The 20,283-nt window shown below is 43.0% G+C and overlaps 1 protein-coding gene across 1 annotated transcript in view; it reads left to right on the top strand.

Annotated features, from left to right (window-relative positions):
* Nucleotides 1-20,283, top strand: part of MCCC2 (methylcrotonyl-CoA carboxylase subunit 2) — a 70,524-nt gene that overhangs the window by 5,632 nt on the left and 44,609 nt on the right. Inside the window, exons 2-6 of the mRNA XM_090038143.1 lie at nt 951-1,017; nt 5,365-5,449; nt 5,744-5,845; nt 10,276-10,403; nt 12,493-12,605. Coding sequence (XP_089894269.1) covers nt 951-1,017; nt 5,365-5,449; nt 5,744-5,845; nt 10,276-10,403; nt 12,493-12,605 — 495 coding nt within the window. The remainder of the gene's footprint in view (nt 1-950; nt 1,018-5,364; nt 5,450-5,743; nt 5,846-10,275; nt 10,404-12,492; nt 12,606-20,283) is intronic.

Genomic DNA, 20,283 nt, shown 5'->3' with positions numbered 1-20,283 from the left:
CCATCTTTGTGGCCTTTCTGTGACTAAGCTAGGTGAGTCAGAGCTGAAGTAGCCTTGTTGTGAGACTCAATAGATATTGGGGGAAAACTTTATTTTGATTATTTAGTTCTGAAAATGTAGAATTGCCAGAATGGTTCTGCTGAGAACAAGGCAATCTTTTAAATGAGTGACAGAAGTTAAAGTAATATGAATGATGTACAGTATTTTATAGAATTGTATATTCTGATTGTAACTAGGTTTTTAAAAGAAAAAACTTTGAGTTTTTAAAAAGCCAAATTTAAAACATGTTTTGATAGTATCTTTAATTCCTGAGAGAGATTAATGTATTTTATATGAGTGTTATGACTTTTTAGGTAAATATGGCAGCATGTCTGGTAAATGGTCACTCGTATCCAGAGCTGTAAGAGTGTGTTTTTTGTGGACCCTTTTCAAGTTTGACTAAACCAAGTGGTTGGAACAAAAAGTTATTGGTTCAAAACCCACACTGAGAAAGTAAGTTGCTCAGTGTAAGCCTTGTATCGGTAGCGGCCTTTTGGCACAAAGGTTTGTGGGAGGTGAACTGAGTCCTCTTCACATTATAATAAGTAGCAGGAACAAAAACTGGAAACTTAAGAAAACAGTCTTCTGTGAATAACCTAATTTTGATTGACTGTAAATCAAAACAAATCTTTTCAGACTTTAACTTATCTGGGGTAGTGGGGAGGCCTGTTTATAAAGCACTTTGAGATGGCATTGATTTTTTTTTTTTTTTTTTATTAGTGAATGTTTTTAACAAGTAAGGAAAAAAAAACCAGAGCCAGAAGTGTAGAGAATAAATTGAAAATTTTGAACAGGGAGAACAATGTGATGTCACTAATTGGTGCTATTTATTTCTCCGGTGTGTTTTTCATTCAACACTGACAGTACTGTATTTGGTAAAAGTAGAAACACTCATATTCTCCTCCATTTAGGAAAACTATGAAAGAATGAAAGCATTAGTGACTGAACTCCAAGAGCAAGCAGAAAAAATCAGACTAGGTAAGTACCATATTCATGATTTTTAGAATTTTTTTTAAAACAGCCCTGGTATAGAGAGCTTTTTTGACTGATGCTGTTTAGCAACTGTAACAGTGTTCACTCAAGTAGTCTGCTGTCTGGATCCCATGAGACGCACAGAAATATAAGAATCATCTTCTTATTACTGAAACTTGCTCTGTTATCTTCCATTAGTTGCAACCTATAAAGGGATAATGTAAGGATAATCTAACTTGGTTCAAAATGTAGGTTTTTCAATAACAACAAACACCTAATGTCAATAGAATGTTTCCATGACATTTTAAAAATTACCAGAGAAACTGTTTTCATATTACCATATCTTGTGTTTACCATTCAGATCTCACAGCAGTGTGTTAGCGCATAAGGGCCTGAGAATTACTAGAAACTCATTATAAGTAAGAGAAAAGCTGAGTTAGGGAAAATAAAGGCTAATTTTGTCCTCCAGGCTGAGAGAGGGGTAAAAAGTAAACAAACTAAATAAAGACTATAATGTGATATTTAAAAGCATTTCAGTTTTAATCAACTAATATTTTAATAAATAAATACATTGTTTTAATGAATTTAATGGTAGTATCTTTTTAAACAAACAGAATTATTAACAAGAGACTTGCTGATTTATCTTTTACATCCCCTGTTCTCCCTCTTCATGCTGGTCCATCTGTATGTTTTCTGTTTTTGAATTCCTTAGCTGGGTGATTACACTTCCTTTCAAGTTCTCTCTTAATGTATCACCACAGTCCTTTGAAGACTGTTCCTACAAGTTATTAGCAGACAGAGGGGGTTTTATTCTGTGTTATTTTTTAATTTGTAAATCCAGAATCAATCTTCTTTAATATACAATTTACGTTAACTAAGTCAAGTGACCTGAAAAATTTCAAATTTAAAAAGCTACACAAGTGCTGAACAACTAGGTCTTGAAAAGGTTGGACTTTAACTTTTAATTTTGCCCTTGTGTTTGAGTGCATTGTGAGACTGAAAACTTGTGTATGAATAAACTGCCTCACAGAGGTAACAAAGTATGCAGTGAAATTCCTACAATTTTTGAAGGGAACATAGTTAATCTTTCTAATTTAATTTGACATGTTTGTAGGACTGGACTCCAGACTTATTTCTCCTGATGATGCTGGATATCCTTGACCCCCTCCCTTCTCTCTTTGGCTTTCACAGATAAGGAAACTGTTTAACACGTGGATGGTCAATTATTTCAGGCGGAGGGCGGCTTACCCAGTTTTGGCAGGCTGTGGAGACCCACATGGGTAGCCCAGCTCCTTGACAGGTGCCCCACCCCTTGTCAGGTGCCCTGCCCCCTGGTCACCATCTTGGGACCAATGCCCCAGGGACAGCACTGGTGGGGCCCACAGCGGGGCACGAGCTGGCAGGGGTCTGTGGAGCCGGGCTGGGCTACACCAGCAGGGAAAGCGGGGGCACTGGCCTGGCTCCATAGAGCCCCTGCCGGCTGGGACCTTATACCCCTGCTGCCCTGCTCTGGGCCCCGCTGGTGCGGGCCCCAGGGCACTGGTACGGGCCCCATGCCCTCCCAGCTCCCCGCCCACTCGCACCCAGTGCCCCCCCAACCCCGTGGTACAGGCAGGGGGCAGCACACAGCCCTGACCCCCTGCTTACCAGCAGGGAAAAACAGCCCCTTGCCCACCCCATGGCCGGTGCGCTATGCTGCAGCTGCTCGCAGCCCACATGGGGCTCTCTGGAGCAGGCACAGGCAGCCCCACATGGGCTGCAGACAGGTGCAGCGCGTGGCAGCGGCCACACAGTGAGTGATGGGCTACTCTTCCCTATGCTCAGGATCAGCTTGTAACCCGACCCTACTGCCAGCCTGTTACAAACTGGTGCTGGGGCCATGTTACAAACTGGTGCTGAGTGCAGGGGTGGGAAAGCAGCCCCTTGCCCACCCCATGCCCAGTGCCCCACGCTGCAGCCACTCGCAGCCAGCGTGGGGCTGCCTGTGACTGCTCCGGACAGCCCCGCGTGGGCTGCAAGTGGCTGCAGGAGGGAACACTGGCCATAGGCTGGGTGAGGGTCTGCTTGCAGGGCAGAAGCCCAAGTAAAAGCTGAGCGTGGGGGGGAAAAGTGGTCCATGGTCAGTGCTCCCTGCTGCAGCTGCTTGCAGCCTGCACAGGACTATCCAGAGCAGACACAGGCAGCCCCATGTGGGCTGTGAGCAGCTGCAGTGCAGGACATCGGGCATGGGGTGGGGAAGGGCCACTCCCCCCCGCTCCTTTCCTGTCTGGGGTCCTTCCTGTCCTTCCCCTTTCCCCTCCACTTACCTCCAGTGCTGGTGCAGGGCAGCCATGTGCTCCCATGCCAGAAGCTTGGGCAGGGGCTTCCAGCTGGTGGGGTGGGGCCAGGCTGGGCGGGCCCCACTTTTGTTGGAGCCCGCTGGGCTTCCCCTGGGTCCTACTGCCCTTTATTGCTGTCATTTTTAGAACCAAGGGCAGAAAAATATTAATTTTCTACATTTTTTTAGGGATCCCACGGGCTGGATAGAATGGCCTTGTGGGCCGGATTTGGCCTGTGGGCCATATTTTGCCCACCCCTGGTTTAATACCTCCCAGTGATGCTTACCACATAATAATACAGGGCTTTTAACACCAGCAAATCTTCCTGTGCTGGCCCCACAGGGAGACGGGACAAAGCTAAAGTCTCACTTGGTCATTTTCCCTTACCTCATTGCCTAGAGAACTTCCTAAGTATTAATTTACACATGGATAGTGAAATTCAAATTATTAAGCCTACGATGGAAGGAAAAAGCATGTAAGAATGATTAAGTGCCTCTCTGGCCTTATAAATAAGGGTCCCCTTGTTTACTTTATACAGACAAGGTTTTTTGGGAAAATCCGGTATCTTTTATTCTATACATGCTCTATTATTTATGTTTATTAATATACCATAGTGCCTGGGTATCCTTGTCATGGACTAGGACCCCATTGTGTAAACACAAAGTAAAAAAAAAATCACCCCACAGAGACCTTGCAAGCAAAACGTAAGATATGTGGGTGGTGTATAGACAGCAGATGCATGTAAGCAGGCAGGAAGCTCCAGGAAATAGATAACAATGGTCAGCATGGTAGACAGCAATCATTGCCCACCTGCAACCTGACCATCCTTGAGGCATCACTGTAAAGGTGAATTTTTAAGTAAGGATCCTGAAGGAGGATAATGAGGTACTTTATAAGTGGGTGAGCTCTTCCTTTATTCTCCCTCCTGATCTAAAAGGTAGGTAGTAGCTTTATGGGCCAGACAGAGGCAGACAGTAAAAAATAATCAGCTTGTGTTTCAGGCAATAGAGAAGGAAGAGCCAGTAGAGGGATACAAAACAACAGGCAAATGGCCAGAGCAATGTTTTAGGAAAATGAGTCTTGTTGTAGCAGTCTAATTGGATATCAGTGGGGCAAAATTGCATTTGTCAAGGCCAGAGAAGAAGGTGCTGCAGTAATCAAGAAGTGAGATATTGAGCACTTGGATGAGAATTTTAACTCTTGTAAATGGACAGAAAAGGCTGTATATTAGTGATTTTATACCAAAAGAATCTTCAAGAGTTAGATGAGCATCAGTTCGACCTCACAGGGAGGTTCAAATTGGAGATGCTATCCAAATTCCAGGCCTGAGTGACAGGCAGGATAGTGATGAAGATGATGATGTCCACACTGATTAGGAAAGGAGGCTGGGGGGAGTACTGTGTTTGTGTAATATCAAGAGCTCTCTCTTAGTTATATTGAACTTGAGATGACAGCTAGACAGACATGAACTATCAGAAGGAGAGAATGAGATTTTATTTGGAACAGAGTAAAACAAGTCAAGACAAGAAGTGGATCTGTGACACCTGTATAGGGGTGAATTACTTGGATAAGCCAGTACTGCGAAGTGGGTGATGCATGTCAACTGTCCACATATATTTGAATGGTGCAGAAACCAGGCAATAAGGGAGAGAAGTTCATTTACAAATTAACTCAACAAAGATCTTTGTAGTATACTGTAAGGTCATAAAATGACATAACAGCAGCTTCTTTCCATCTGTCATACCTATGCTTCTCTAAAACCATGTTCTTAATTCAGTTTGTTCATTCCAAAAAGGGAATAAAAGGCTAAATTATCTGGACATTCATTTGCTTTCAAGACTTGTTAGAAAGAATGAAGAAAGTTTTTTGGACTATTTGCTGAAGAAACAGCATTACTTGCATTAGCATCTCTAGTTAACTGTCTGAAATGTAAACTTACATTGATTAAACATAGTGTGTCTTTGTTTTTATAAATGAGAATTGATGTACCCTTGTACTTATACCCTAAATGTAGTGCATGCCTTCATTATTACAGGAGGTGGAGAAAAGGCTCGAAAGCTTCACACATCAAGAGGGAAGCTGTTACCTAGAGAGAGAATTGACAAACTTGTAGATCCAGGGTGGGTAATTTCTTCTTGTATATTGACTTTCTTGTAACTTCAGATAGTCCTTTGTTTTGTGAAAGTTAATAGAAATGCCCCCCTTTTTTAATTTTCCTATAATATTGGCAAGTAGTATTGATTGAAATCTTGATGTATCTATTATTTTAAAAGATGCACTTCAAAATTATTTAAAAATAAAGTTTAAAACAGTGTATTTTAAAACAACAAAATGGATATGTGGAAATAAAAGCAAATAATGTTTGTCATCAGGCTATTTTCTCTTAATAATCCTATTACAATATCTCTTTACAGATCTCCATTCTTGGAGTTCTCCCAGTTTGCAGGTTACCAGCTGTATGGTAATGAAGAGGTACCAGCAGGAGGCATTATCACAGGCGTTGGACGAGTGTCAGGGTGAGAATTGCTCATGGTCTAAATTATAGAAGAAAGAGAGAGAAAAAGAGAGAAAATATTTATGTGGCTTCTTTTTTCAGTTCTGGGATTCATGTGGCATTTTGTTTCTAGTGTTTTGCTGTGTAGGCTTTCTCATACTTTACTCTTATTCTTTAGAAAATTACTCTGAAGTGAGGTTTGCTCATTTAAGGTCCCACTGATAGCTTATCAGCTTATTTAAAATTGTTGTGAGATTCTGTTTCTGTAGGACAATGAGCCAGGATGCTGTAACCAATCTACAAAGGGCAGTGATTTCATCCAGTGTTGCCTTATGCTTTTCATGGGAGTATGGTGTGTGAAATCACTGTGTATCTACCATGTAATACTTGATTGGCAAACTGTTTCTGTTTCTTTTTTTTTTAAGGCATTGGGATCAAATCTTATGCTGCTTTTCAATTTAAAACGTGATTAGTGGGAGCTGTCTTTGGTTTGGGTAGTTAAAGAGACGTAGCTGAGGAGGAATTATGATTTGGGGTGCGTTTTCCTGCCTTTTCTGATTTTATTTTTGAATCTCAAGTACTTGGGTCATTTTGAGTCTCCCTTGTTAGACTTGGATGGAAATTAGTTGATCATTGAGGAAAGAAGCATGCTTTTTATTTTGTAGTCTTTTGCACTAGATAAATAGTGGAATTGCTCCAAGAGGAGTGAGTTACAAGATCATCTAGATTGGTTTATGCTGCTGCAAAGAGAGAATGGCTAAGAGTTAAGTCAGCCCCAAATTTGCTCTCTATTTGCATTTGGCTTAGATTTTCAAAATCTGTTTAAGTGTTCAGGGATGGGCAGATCACATGGTGCTCCACTGGTTCTCAGCTGCTACAGTGTGGGATGATAGCAGCCAGTGTATTCTAAAGCACTGGTGCTCAACCTCATGCCTGTGGGCTGAATCTGGCTGGTAGGGCTCTCCACGGTGATGGTGGGGGAGTGTGCTAGCAGCATTAATTTGATGGGGGGCGGGAACGGTAGCAACATGAATTGCCACAGCTCCCCTCTTGTCAAATTTCTAGGGATTCTGTGCCCATACCTGGTGCATGGTGTCAGGACACCATGCTGGATCTCACCTGTGAATTGATCCTACGTGCCAGCCCATTACTGGTTCTGGCCTCTGGATTGATCTGGCCTTGCACCACTCATGTGGCTCATAAAACTGAGAAGTTGAGCACGGCTGATTTAAAGCATCTAATAGGCTTTGATCACTGGAATGTGGACTTTCTCTACCCTCAACTTCCCTCACCCAAAATGCTGAGTCAAGAATCTGGCTGAATCTAGATCACTGACACAGAAGGGCTGAGGAGCTGTATAAGCAATGTCCATAAAACAAAGAGCCACAACAAACAGCATATATACCCTTTCCTGGTTTGTTGCAAGTCTCATTAGCATTTTCTCATTTCATGTACACACTTGTTTTAAACAGCTGCCATAAATGGCCAAGTATTACTACATCTTGCTGAATTGTCTCTGATGGCAAGAATAAAGCTACTGATGCATTAACAACAGCATGAGAGTTTAGAACCAAGAAAATAACCTACATGGAAAGAAACCCTGGATGGCCAGGTTTTAGCCATATTGGTCTAGAGGCAAAAGGAATCAGGACTCTTACTGGAGATGATCTACTTTATTAGATCAACTAGACTTTTGCAACTAATTGTTTACTTGCAAGCTTTTGGGTACAAACACCCTTGCTCAGGCATAGGAGAAAAGATTGTAAAAGTTATCCTGGGTAGAAATGAAAGTTCATATTTTATAGGAGAGTTGAAGGTGTGGTAAAATCTCCTGTTTGGAACAGTTCATTTTATATGCAGATTAGGCTCAGAGAAAAGTTGAAATCTGGGCAGGCATTTCTTATGTGGTAAGGTGTCTCTGAGCTCTGTGATGATTCAAATGACTTCCAAAATGCCACTAGACCAATATGGCTACAACCTGGATACCTGACATGTGGAAGATAATGAATTTTAGCCTTTTAAAAAAATGAAATCTTCATAATTTTACAAGGAGGAAGCAAGTTTGACCACCTAAAATGTGAGACTCTGCTCCTGCCTTTGTTCGAGATAATTTGCATCTATCTTTTTACTGCTCTGTGACATATGAAACACTGCAGGAAATATGACTACATCCTGCTTACCACTAAACAAGTTAGAGGTAAACAGTCTATTCCAACTTTTCCCTGAGCCTAATCTACATATAAACTATTCCAAACAGGAGATTTACCACACTTTGAACTCTCCTATGAAATACGAACTTTCATTTCTACCCAAGAGAACTTAGTCTTTTCACCTATGCCTAAGAAGGGTGTTTGTGCCCAAAAGCTTGCAATTAAAGACCTTTTTTTGCAAAAAGGTAGTTGGTCTAATAAAAGATATCACCTCTAATACGAGTACTGATTCCAAGTATTACTAGCATACTGTGAAAAGCATCAGGTTATAAGCTGGAACTACTTATGCCTCAGCCTCAGTTTTATGTATTGTTACTCTATAAATATTCCAAGAGCTATAAGTTTGTTTAGCTTGGATTTGAAAAACTAGTTTTTCCATGTAGGTTATTTTCTTGATTCTGAACTCCCATGCTGTTGTTAATACATCAGTAGATTTATTCTTGCTTTCAGAGACAATTCAGTAAGATATAGCCAGTCGTGGGGATTGCCTGCTATTTCCATTTTCATCAAAAATAATAACAGCTGATACATACTGTATTTTTCGGACCATAAGACGCACCCAGTTTTTATGGCAGGAGAGACTGTGTGCCGGTGGCCGGCCATTTTTATTGCCGGCTCCCGGCCACCGGCACGGGCGCCGGCTTCCAGTGTAAACAAGCGGCGGGTGTCCCACTCGGGCTCCGCCGCCTCCGCGGGCAAGCTCCACCCCGTCTCCCCGGGACACGGCATAAACAAGCGGCGGGTGTCCCGCTCGGGCTCCGCCGCCTCCGCGGGCAAGCTCCGCCCCGTCTCTCCGGGACACGCACCTTCGGACCATAAGACGCACCCTCGTTTTCCCCCCACTTTTGGGGGGGGAAAAAGTGCGTCTTATGGTCCGAAAAATACGGTAATTTTCAACCAGTTGCGTGAATACCTGCAATTAGATATAACTATTTTTATTTTCAAAAGTATTTTAGTGTCAGAGAATTTCCAAAGCACATTTAATAGTAGTTGTTTTTAAATTGGCAAACACCCCCTTTTATGTTACTGTGTAGTACATGTTAGCTGAAAACTAACATGATTTTTAACACTGGCGGGATGAGAGTACTGGATTTTCAATAGTTCAACTATTTTTGTATGTCTCAAATATTGCCTAATCAACATGAACAATAAACAGATTGAAACAATTGAAATGACTGTATTGGTATCAAATGATATCAACACAAGCTATTACAACACCATTGTATCTTCATTGTCCTGATGCAACAGGAATGTAGCAAAACTTTTTCAGCTTTTAATCTTGTTTCATTCAGGGTTAAAGTTACAGTAACTTAGCTTATACCATTGCCATCCAGATGTGACCAGCTGTTACAACACAACTGTTACCTCCAGAGTAGCAGCAGCAGCTTCCCCTCTATTTCTAGAGGTTAAAAACTGTTTTGTCCATAGTCAAGCTTGTAATGTTTGTTTTGTTGATCCAGTTATAAAGCAGATTGAGAAACTATATTTTGACTTCAGACCATCATATCGCTGATGCCCTTTTTTGGCTCTCTGGATGCAACCACTGTAGATCAGAGAAACAAGGGTTTTCAAGAGGTATCTTGCAAATTTGGGGAGAGAAGTAAAGGCATCCTAAATGTTTTCTGTGTGCGGGGGGGCTGCTCCAATGGGCTGTAATTGCAGTGCATCGAAGCAAACTTGATTAATCAAGTCTGCTGGAGTGTGCTAATTAGCGTGCTCCAGCCAGCCTCCACGTCTCATGTGCTTCAGAATGGTGGCAGGGCTGCTTTAAGTGGAGCTTATTCGATGAGCTTTAGTTAAAGTGCCCCTGCTGCCATTTTGAAGCAGGGGGATGCTAATATATGAGATTCTGTGGGTGATTTAATTAGAGAGGCTCTTGGAGCTGATCTGATTAAAGCATCCCCCCACCTCTGGAGCACATGTCAAAAAGGCCATTAATGACAAGTTGTTTCCTTTCCTTTTTAATTTCTTTCCAGTTATAGTGAGCAAAATGAACATAACTTTTTAAATTAGAGATTTCAGATGCTGCTTTATTCATACTATTTTTTAATCAACAAATGTGTAGCAGATGTATCCTGTATTGATGTAAGGTATCTAAATGGAACAGTTTTGAAGTGATAAGTAGTTAATGGGTGTACAGTGGGTTGTGCTATTGGAATTTGTTGCAGATGTGGTGATTATGGTAGTTGGGTAGCTCAACTAGGAAATTGTATTTTGTTCTCATAAAGTTTTTGCTTTTCAGAGTTGAGTGCTTGGTAGTTGCTAATGATGCAACTGTCAAAGGTGGTACCTACTATCCAATCACAGTAAAGAAACATTTACGGGCTCAAGAAATTGCAATGCAAAATCATCTCCCATGTCTATATTTAGGTAAGTCCTATTGTAAACATAGCAAATGTCTGTTGTTAAAGGACATCCAAGGACTGTCATTAGATATGAGATGGTATGATAGAATGATGGACTCTTAATTTGCTCATCCAAAAGCTGAAGTTTCAGATACGTGCATGCAGGCACACAGATGCACGTTCCCACACTCTCACAGTGCTTGTTCATTCCTTTTATAAAGATAGTAAAATGAACTAAAGGGTGAAAATGATAAGAACTTATAAATTACATTTAATGCTTGTGTAACAACAAAAAAATAGTGCACCCCACATGTACATATCAACTGTGCTTCTGGTCTTATGGAAAAGACAGAATATTTTGTAATGTTGTCTTAGAAAGTTATATGCAGTTATTGAAATACTCCTACTTAAAAAAAATAAAAATAAAGCTAGTTTGAAAACTTCAGCTATAGTTCTTAGTTGGTGCTTTTCTACAATTTAACATAGGCAGTACTAAAGATAAAAATGACACTATATTTTTAGTCCATGTTGTGATTGTAATTGGTCAGAGATGTCAGTGTGTTTGTTTGTTTTTGGTTTTTTTCTAAATCTTAAACTTTTTTGTTGTGTTTTTTTTTAAAATAAGCAGCTTGACATGCTAATTGTGCCAACTGTATGGGGGTAGTATAGGTTTTCTTTTCTTTACGTTTTTCAGTATGATCTTTTCAGTCCAGTGTCTCACCAAGCAATATTTGGCTTGTGAAGTTTTATGGATAACCATTTTTATTTGAATTCAGTCCTGTCCAACATCTAAGCCCCTGGGGGTCATGTCAGTGGATGTCACATGGCATAGGGGCTGCACCAGGCAAGGCGTCGGCCCCTGGTGCAGCCCCCATGCCGAATGACATTCCTACTATCCTAGCTGCTCCATTTACCTGCGTGGGCAACCACTGCACCCCCCTGCTTTAGGTGCCGTCTCTCCCCCCCATTGCTGTACTATGCTGGTGTGTAGGAGCAGTTCTCCCATCCCCCTGCAACATGCAATTGCCCTCCACCACTGCCCCACAGGGGCATGATCTTACCCTCCAGCATGGGCCAGAGTCACCCTCAGCTCTCAGCACTGCACCACACTGCCCTATCTCCTTTGGCAGAGCCAGGATATAGCAGCCAGATGTAGGGAGGGGAGGTGCCTGGAGACTTCATCTGTTGTTGCAGCCTGGTGAGAGACCAGTAGCCACAATTTAACCCCATGCAGGCTGCATATTGCCTGAGGGCTGTCAGTTGAACATCTGTGTCCTGAACTGATTACTCAGGAGCAATTCTGTGTGATCTTGTGCTTGGAAATCAAAGCAATACTCTGCAGTAATCTTAGAACAATAATCTGCATTGGGATCTTGCAGTCCCTTAGAATGACTACCTTGTACATTGCAAGGGGCAAGGATTTTGGTGGGTGGTATCCTTTATTGGACCAACTGTATAGTTAGGATAGACTTAGACAAGTTTTCAAATGAAGAAGTAATGAAGAATGAACTGCATTGGAAATCTGGTCTCTTTATCCCAACCATGCATTTGGTTTAATAAAAGATAACACTCATAAAAATCCTTGCCTCTTGTGTATTTCCTGGATCATCAGAGCTACACCATCATTTTGACACTTCCTTACATATTGGTTTTAATTAAGGTGCATAGTATGGTTAGTTTAATTTCTTTAGCTTCCATGCGTGACTGTATAAATTTGCCTGCAAATCAGAAATTTAATTTTTACTTCTCTGTTTTGAAGCTAAGAGAATGGTCATAGAAAATACAGTTGAAACCGTATTTTAAGTCAAATAGACCTTTGGCAGGAAGATGAGTTTAGAAAGGGTTGTTCAACTGGATTTAATCGTGTCTTTTAAATTCAGCTACTTTTGTATAAAAATGTTTGGGATAGATAACAGGTGCTTATGCAGACATATCAATTTTTATTTTGAAAGTGGAGTTTGATGGCCTAGTTTTCACAGTTAGTATTTGTACTTGTATTAAATGCAAACTCGTCTTTTCGAGTAATATTCAAATTATATCATAGAAATATTTTTATGTGGCTTGGTATAGAGGTAGTTTTAAACACTATACATTTTTCATTCCACTTGACTTAGTTGACTCCGGAGGAGCAAACTTGCCCCGCCAAGCAGAAGTATTTCCTGACCGAGATCATTTTGGTCGCATCTTCTATAACCAAGCAGTTATGTCCTCACAAGGAATTCCACAGGTAACATGCTTAAAATTAAAAATTGCTAACTGGCCTCCATCCTTGCTGCTTCTGTCTGGGTTCTGGGTCTGTCTGGATTCATTTCAGCACTTTGAGTTTGTGACAGCTTAGAGTTTTGCTGACCTGACAGCTCAGTGTGGGGAATTGAAGACGAGGTAAACACCACAGCTGTCCACAGATTGACATTAGAGTTTTAAAAAAGCTTGCCTGCCTTCTCAGCCTCAGTGTCTGTGATCTAACCTAGCTGCTCCTGTCTTGGAGTGGGAGAAAGGAGAAACTGACAGTGTAGGATGAACAGAGGAGTGGGGAGCTTAGGGATATCACTTGCAAACAGTTGATTATTCTGAATCATTGCTATAGAAGTGATCACTCCTGTACCAAGGAGGTACACTTAGCTAACAGGTGTGTGTGTGTAAGTGTACATACGTTTATATGTTTTGTACAGTGATGTGTATGGTAATACTGCTGTGACAAAGAGGTCACTTTTTTAATGTTAATGATGCACAGAAATACTGTTAGTCATGCTGTTTACATGTAGACGTGTTTTGTTTTTGTTTTGTTTTTTCTTTTTTTGATGCTTAGATATGAATGCAACAGACTGATGTTTTAGATATGAGTGCTACCAGTAAAATGAACGCTTCATTCTTTGTGAACTGCTAATTCTAGGAGGGAAAGAGGGATTAATTGATTTATCAGACTATCCCACCTATTAAGAACACTGTAGACATAGAAATGGCTCCTAGAGTCCTGACCAGAGTAGAGAAATAACAGTCTACCTTTGTTTTACTTCAGTATTGCTAACTGGGTATTTTGTCTGGCTGCTGTATTAGTTGTATTTTGATTTTGGATCTGGCTTGTTAGGACAGGTCTCATCGTAGAAATCGCATGTGTAACACTCTCCATTCTTTGAACAAACCTATGTATTTGAATTCTCTGAGAGAAACTGTTTTTTGGTTGAGTGTTCTTACCCAGATGGAAAAGTTGGGAAAGAACATTTTGTTGTAGCCTCTAGCAGATAGTAGCTAAGAGGACTGTCTGGGTTTCACACTTCCCTTAATTACTAGGCATAGTCTCAGTCATAATTCTCCAAGTCAACTGCAACTGATTTCCTTCTAGCATCCTTTAGGGCAGCCTATTTAGGTCTCCTCTAACCTGTCCTTCCTTGAGGCATAATCTTATGTTCTGTTCCCTCAAGAGTGAGGTCTCAGGCTTCAGGAACATTTAGTTTGCTGTGATCACCATAACAAGTTTGATTTTTGGTTCAGCATCTGCACTTGTCTTCTCCAAGGCAGTGACAGGATTAATCAGTGGTAACTCCTCTTTTACCATTGGCAGGTGTGAAGCACTTCAGGTCTTCTCAGAGAACTATGCCTGTCAGTTCTTGGAGAGGGTATGAGTGACCCTTGAGCCTTTTGAATCTGGGTGGTTAAGTTTGTGTGTTTTCTTACTGCAGAGCTGAAACTTCAAGAGACATTTTGTCTTCGTTGAACATTCACATTAGAAAAACCCTTTCTTTTTCCTGCTGGAAGTATTTTTTTTATCTTGCACCTTGACCCAGGAATATAATCACCAGCAAGATCCATAAAACATTAATACAGTAGTTCCTGAATATTCCATGATTCTTAGCTGTCATAATTTATTCTGTTTTATATTTTAAAGTATTGACTAGAGCAGGGGTGGGCAAAATATGGCCTGTGGGCCAGATCTGGCTCACAAGGCCATTCTCTCTGGCCTGCGGGGTCCCTAAAAAATGTAGAAAATTACTATTTCTGTGCCCTTGGCTCCTGTAAAAAAAACAAAACAAAACAAAAAAAAAACAAAAAAACCCCCCGGGAACCAAGGGCAGTAGGACTCAGGGGAAGCCCATTGGGCTCCAACAACAGTGGGGCCTGCCCAGTCCTGCCCCCACCAGCTGTAAGCCCCTATGGGGCTCCTGGCCTGGGATCAGGTGGCTGTTCCATGCCAGCACTGCAGGTAAGTGGGAAGGGGGGGGCCCAGGGGGTACCCTGGGCAGGAAAGGAGCATGGGGCGGGGGGGGGGGGAAGTAGCCCCTTCCCTGCCCCGTGGTTCGCATTGCAGCTGCTCACAGCCTACATGGGGCTGCTGGTGCCTGCTCTGAACAGCCCTGTGCAGGCTGCAGCAGGGAGCGCTGGCCATGGGGTGGGGGAGGGCCCCCCCCCGCACTCAGCTTTTCCTTAGGCTATTTCCCTATACAGAGAAAAGCAGCCCCTTGCCCACCCAATGGCTAGCGCTCCCTGCTGCAGCTGCTTGCAGCCCACGCGGGGCTGTCCAGAACAGTCACAGGCAGCCCTAGGCTGGCTGTGAGTGGCTGCAGCGTGGGGTACTGGGCATAGGGTGGGCGAGGGGCTGCTTCCCCACCCCTGCACTCAGCATCAGCTTGTAACTCAGCCCCACTGCCAGGCTGGCAGCAGGGCTGGGTTACAAGCTGGTGCTGAGCATGGGGAAGAGCAGCCCCTCACTTGCTGTGTGGCCATTGCCTGGCGCTGCGTCTGCTTGCAGCCCATGTGGGGCTATTTGTGCCTGCTCCAGACAGCCCCGTGTGGGCTGCAAGCAGCTGCAGCAGGGAGCACCAGCCATGGGGTGGGCAAGGGGATACTTTTTCCTGCTGGTAAGCAGGGATTTGGGGGTGTGCGCTGCCCCCTGCCTGTACCATGGGGCTGGGGGGCACTGGGTGTGAGTGGGGGGGGAGCCAGTGGGAGCACGGGGCCCACACCAGTGCCCTGGGGCCAGCACCAGTGGGGCCCAGAGCAGGGGTATAGGGTCCCAGCCGGCAGGGGCTCTATGGAGCCAGGCCAGCTCCCCCCTCTCCCTGCTAGTGCATCCCAGCCCGGCTCCACAGACCCCTGCCAGCCTGTGCCCCACTTTGGGCCCCACTAGTGCTGACCCTAGGACATTGGTCCCAAGACATTGGAATATTGGTCCCAAGATGGTGACAAGGGGTGGGGCACCTGTCAAGGGGTGGGGCTACCCATGCGGCCTTCCACACCCTGCCAAAACTGGGTAAGCTGGCCTCCTCCCAAAATAATTGTCTGCCCCTCGACTAGTGACTTTAGTCTAGTGTTACAAAGGGAAATAAAAGGATAAATTTCCTTGTTACACCTGTCCATGGCCTTTTGTTGTCATTTGAAGCACTGTAGATGGCAAGCAGGGAGACGTACCTTATTTACTTGCATCTAAGATGAAGTTTTTTTTCCCTCTGATCAGCATGGAGGGTGAAAGCTCCTTGTCTTAGCTCCACATACAAAGTTGGGGGTGTGGGGGTAGGCAGCTGCTGCGGCTCTGGCCTAGAGCCAGAGTCAGATCCACAGCACCCTCCTATCTTCACCTCTGCTTGTCCTCTGCAGTTTCTGCCCCTGGCCCCTTCCCCCCCACTTACTGTCAAGTGCAACTTAGCTCTAGCTCAGACTGGATTCCCTCCTAGGCACAGAGTACAAGGAAACTCCATCCCCTGTCCAGGCAATCAGCAGCACTGGGGGTTGGAAAGAAGAGAAGGCAAGAGGACTTCCTAACCCCTCCTGCCTCCCCTCCTCCCGACTCCCACCCCGCAACTGCTTTCCGTGCTGTAGCAGTGGCGAGGGGGCATACTTTTAAGACAGCCCTCCAGTGCCTGGAAAATTAAAACTAATTTCTAAATTTGTCATACATAGCATCTAATTATTGGTGGGTCATCTTAAATTCAGGGTTGGCTTAGATTCAGGTAAATATGGTATATGCCCTAAAAATGACCCTGGAAGAAACAACAACTTCTTTGGAGTGTTTAATTTTGAAGTACTCATGGTTATGTTTGCATGATCAGACCACAAGAGAGGATTGCTTGTTCTACTGAGAGGTCTAATCTTCCTGCAGTGCTCTACTCCCACCCTTTCCCCATGGTAAGTGGTAAGGGAGAGCAGGTCAGAAACCAATGAGCACTCTTCTGTGTGTTTGACCATCTTTGGCAATCTCCAAATCCCAAGAAACATGCAAAGAATATTTCTTTCCAGCTCTAGGGCTGGAGAGCAAGAATCTCTGAATGCTTCTTTGCCCATTCCAGTGCAGGGACATAGGGTTTCCCACTTCTGGTAGAGAGCATAGGGCCTTTGGTTCTGGGGAAGGGACTAGTGGGAATGTGTCCTTGCATGGCTCTTGGCTCTGGTTCCAGAGGCTGGATTGGAGGCTGAGCACACAGGAGAGCAGTCATTGGATATCTGCCCCACTCTTCCCTTAACGGAACTAAGCAACCCCATGGAAAGCATGCTGCTGCATGCCATTGCAGGGATTTTGAAGTGCTCCAGAAGGGGGTTATGGCAAAGCACTACACATCTGCCCATCACCAGAGTTCTTTGGTTGTACTGGAGATGAGGTCTAATACTGCTTCCAGTTCTTGCACGTATGTGCAAGTAGAATACAACTGAGAAATCTGAATCTTGCCTTAGAATTCAGTATGGAGCTGGACCACCAGAAAACTTGGATGCATTCATACGCAGTCCTTCTTAACTTTAGGGTCTGAAAACCATGTGAACCAATTCTTGCATACTTTAGGTAGAAAAAGAATGAATTGTACAATTCTCGTTTCATATTGATTGTACAATTTTCTTGTTTCACATTGAACAATTCTCTGTTTCATATTGAACTCAGAAGAATACACTGGGGTCAAGCCAAGTATATCAAGGAAAGCATCCATTGTTAACACTGAGTTAGAAAAAACAATTTACTGTCTTGTGGATTACAAATCTAGCTTTATTCTCTCCTTGCGATCTTTTTGCTAGGACCGTTATTTAATACCCACTGTATATGCAAAACAGAAGAAGTCAAAGGAAACCTCCTGTGCCCATTTTTGGGTGAATAAAACTAATTTCCTAGCAGGAATAAAAAAAAAAATAAGTATTTAGGCACAGATGGTGACAGGGCTGTTGTGCCAAATGATTAGTTTGGAAGGAATTCGAAATAATTTTATTCTCACCAATGGGTTTTCTTGTAGTTCATGTGAGAGATCAGAAAAAATCAGCCAAGCAGGAGTTACCTATCCCTTTTATTGTCTTTTCCCCCACACTGGAGGATCTGAGTATGAAGTGGTTGCAGCATGCAATTCCAGTCGTTATTTTGTAGGTGGTGCCTTAAAGATAGAAATACTAAAAGCAAGTAAAAATAAGAAAGGCTGGAGGAATTGTGAATGTCTGGCAAGGTCCCTTGGCTGCTTTCCTTTAAAGCCAGGGTGGGCTATTATTTGGGCTGGAGAGCCACTTAACATGTTTTGGTGAGCTCTTGAGGGTTACAGACACCATGTGCAGACGCATGGACATGCTTATGCGCACACACACACACATACATGCTCCCTGGCCCCAGCCCCCTGCCCAGAGCCGGCACTTGTTGGCCACCTCTCAAGCTGAGGGGGCAGGGGATGGAGTCTGGCTGTGGACCTCCACACTGTTCTGTCATGCTATCAGGGCTCCTGGTGCATGTACCTCCCCCCCACCCCCCCAACCCTGTGGCTTCCAGGAGCCTTGATGCCAGGGTAGGACAGGACAGTGTGGAGGCTTGTGGGCAGGGGCTGGATGAGCTGCTCACTTAGTACTGTATGACAGCCAGTGCTAGAGCCTCCAGGGTCCAAGTGCAGCTTGCCCAGGACCTACTATGTAATACCAGGCAGGTGGGCAGGGCTGCTTCTTCCCAGCATCCCCTGTAGTGCCTGGGAAATTCAGTCTGGCCCTGTGCTCTGGCCCCCACCTCTGCTGGTTGGTGGTGTGGGCAGCAGCTCTGCCTCTGGCTTGTGTTGGCACCACACAGTGCTGGGTGGGCTGGGCTGCTTCTGCTCAGCATCCCCTGCAGTGCCTGGGAGTCTGACCCCACAGGCCCTGGGCAGCCCATACTCCATCTCCCAGGCCATAGCACAGTGCCAGGTGGGTGGGTAAGAGGGGCTGCTTATGCTCAGCATCCCCTGTGTTGCCACCAGAGGCCAGAGCTGGAGCTGCTGCCCACCAGCAGAACCAGGACCCCAAGTGCAGCTAGCCCAGGGCCTGCCAAGTGCAACTGCTTGCTAGATTTTTTTTCTCATCCGTGCTTTAAAGACATGCTCAGTATTTTGAAGCCTAAATCCATTTATCTGCTAACACTGTGTGATTTACTACCTCATTTCTCATTGTGCTTTTTCTGGATCCAGTTGATAATTGTAGTCTTTGTTCTAATATTTTCCATAGATGTATAACAACCTACTTTGGTCATTCTTTGGGAAGAAAAGATCCTATTATCTCTATTCAGTTTATTGCTTTCTCTGTAACTTTACTGTATGGTCAGGCTTATGAAGCAGGAAGATCCCCTGTTAGTTCCTCCTCTTTCCTGTCCCTAAACTCTGAATGGATGCAGCAGAGAGGCAAGTCACATATGTTAAACATGTGATTCTGTGTATTTCCAGAGTATGGATTTTATTACCTTGGTGGGTCTTTGCCTATCTATCTTTGCCTAGTCTAATCAAAGGAAGCACTGGAGAAGCAGTTCTTTGGGGTAGATATTTGTGGTCCTATTTTTACTTTTGACACCATGATTTTGAAAACCCTCTTTTATACTGAAAAAATTAAAACAGTTATTTTTAAATGCATCTATGTTTTATGAAATAAGATCTGCCAAATTAAAAAAAGAAGCCAGAAAAGGTACAAGTAATTTGTTTCAAGTATTTGTAGCTTTCAAATCACATTCTATTCTGCTTGTGGAAGTCTGATGTCTAATTTAATGTGCAAAAGAAAGTCTATTGATTAATTACTCTGCTCTCATTGCGATGTGGGGCACAAGATGCTAGTTGCTAAGAAAACTCCTCTTGATTCCAAGTTGGTAGGCAAAATGAATATCATTTGCTCCTTTTCCAGATGCAAGAGAAGCCTGCTTGATCATCTCTTTTTGCCTAGTGAGTTTGCTTTAGAATAGCAGCTGTTCAGTTCTTGCCAATATGTGAAGTAGGAAGGTTGTTTGTACTTTATTGCTAGCTCAGTCTTTTGTTGTTTTTTAAATTGTATTTTCAGAGATTCTGAAAGCAAATAATAATACATTTGGCAATAATTTGTTTCGCATTTCTCTCAGCATTGATGTCACTACTTTTCTTGTTTTTTGAATTCTGTTATTTTGTTTCAGGCTGCCTTGAAACAATTTTGACTTTCCCTGTGCAGCACTTGTGACACTGGTGCTATGAGAAGAGCTCAATTTGTATCACATATTCTTTTCTTTACTTGAATTGTTCTTGATTTATAACAAAACATATTGTAATGGTCTTTTTAATTGCCATTAGATTATATATCAAATTAACCAGTAAAAAATAGATTTCACTTGGTAATTCAAATTCATGTGACACCAGTTCCATCATATTGTTCCAATTTATAAGATGACCCCATATTTTCTGGTTCAGTTCTAAGAATATAAGTCAATTACTGATAAAAACCTTGAACTGTTAGTGTCCTTACAATATCTCCCAAGGGAACCTGGGAGAGAGCTGAAATGGTTAAATGCAGTAAAAATACTGAAATAAAAACTGCACTGAAAAAAATTCTGAGTTGGTATTTTTCTTCCATGCACAGAATTACAGATACCAAAGTCCAGACTATTGAGCATCTGATGGCAAACAGGATGTTACATTATGGTTCTTTCTTGTTATGATGTTGCATATTTCACAGGAGAGTAGGTGATAGAAGGC

This window comes from Crocodylus siamensis, chromosome 3 (genome assembly GCF_052110815.1).
Source record: "Crocodylus siamensis isolate JL-2025a chromosome 3, ASM5211081v1, whole genome shotgun sequence".
In the NCBI taxonomy this organism is placed as follows: domain Eukaryota; kingdom Metazoa; phylum Chordata; order Crocodylia; family Crocodylidae; genus Crocodylus; species Crocodylus siamensis.
This window is presented reverse-complemented; position numbering and strand designations above follow the sequence as displayed.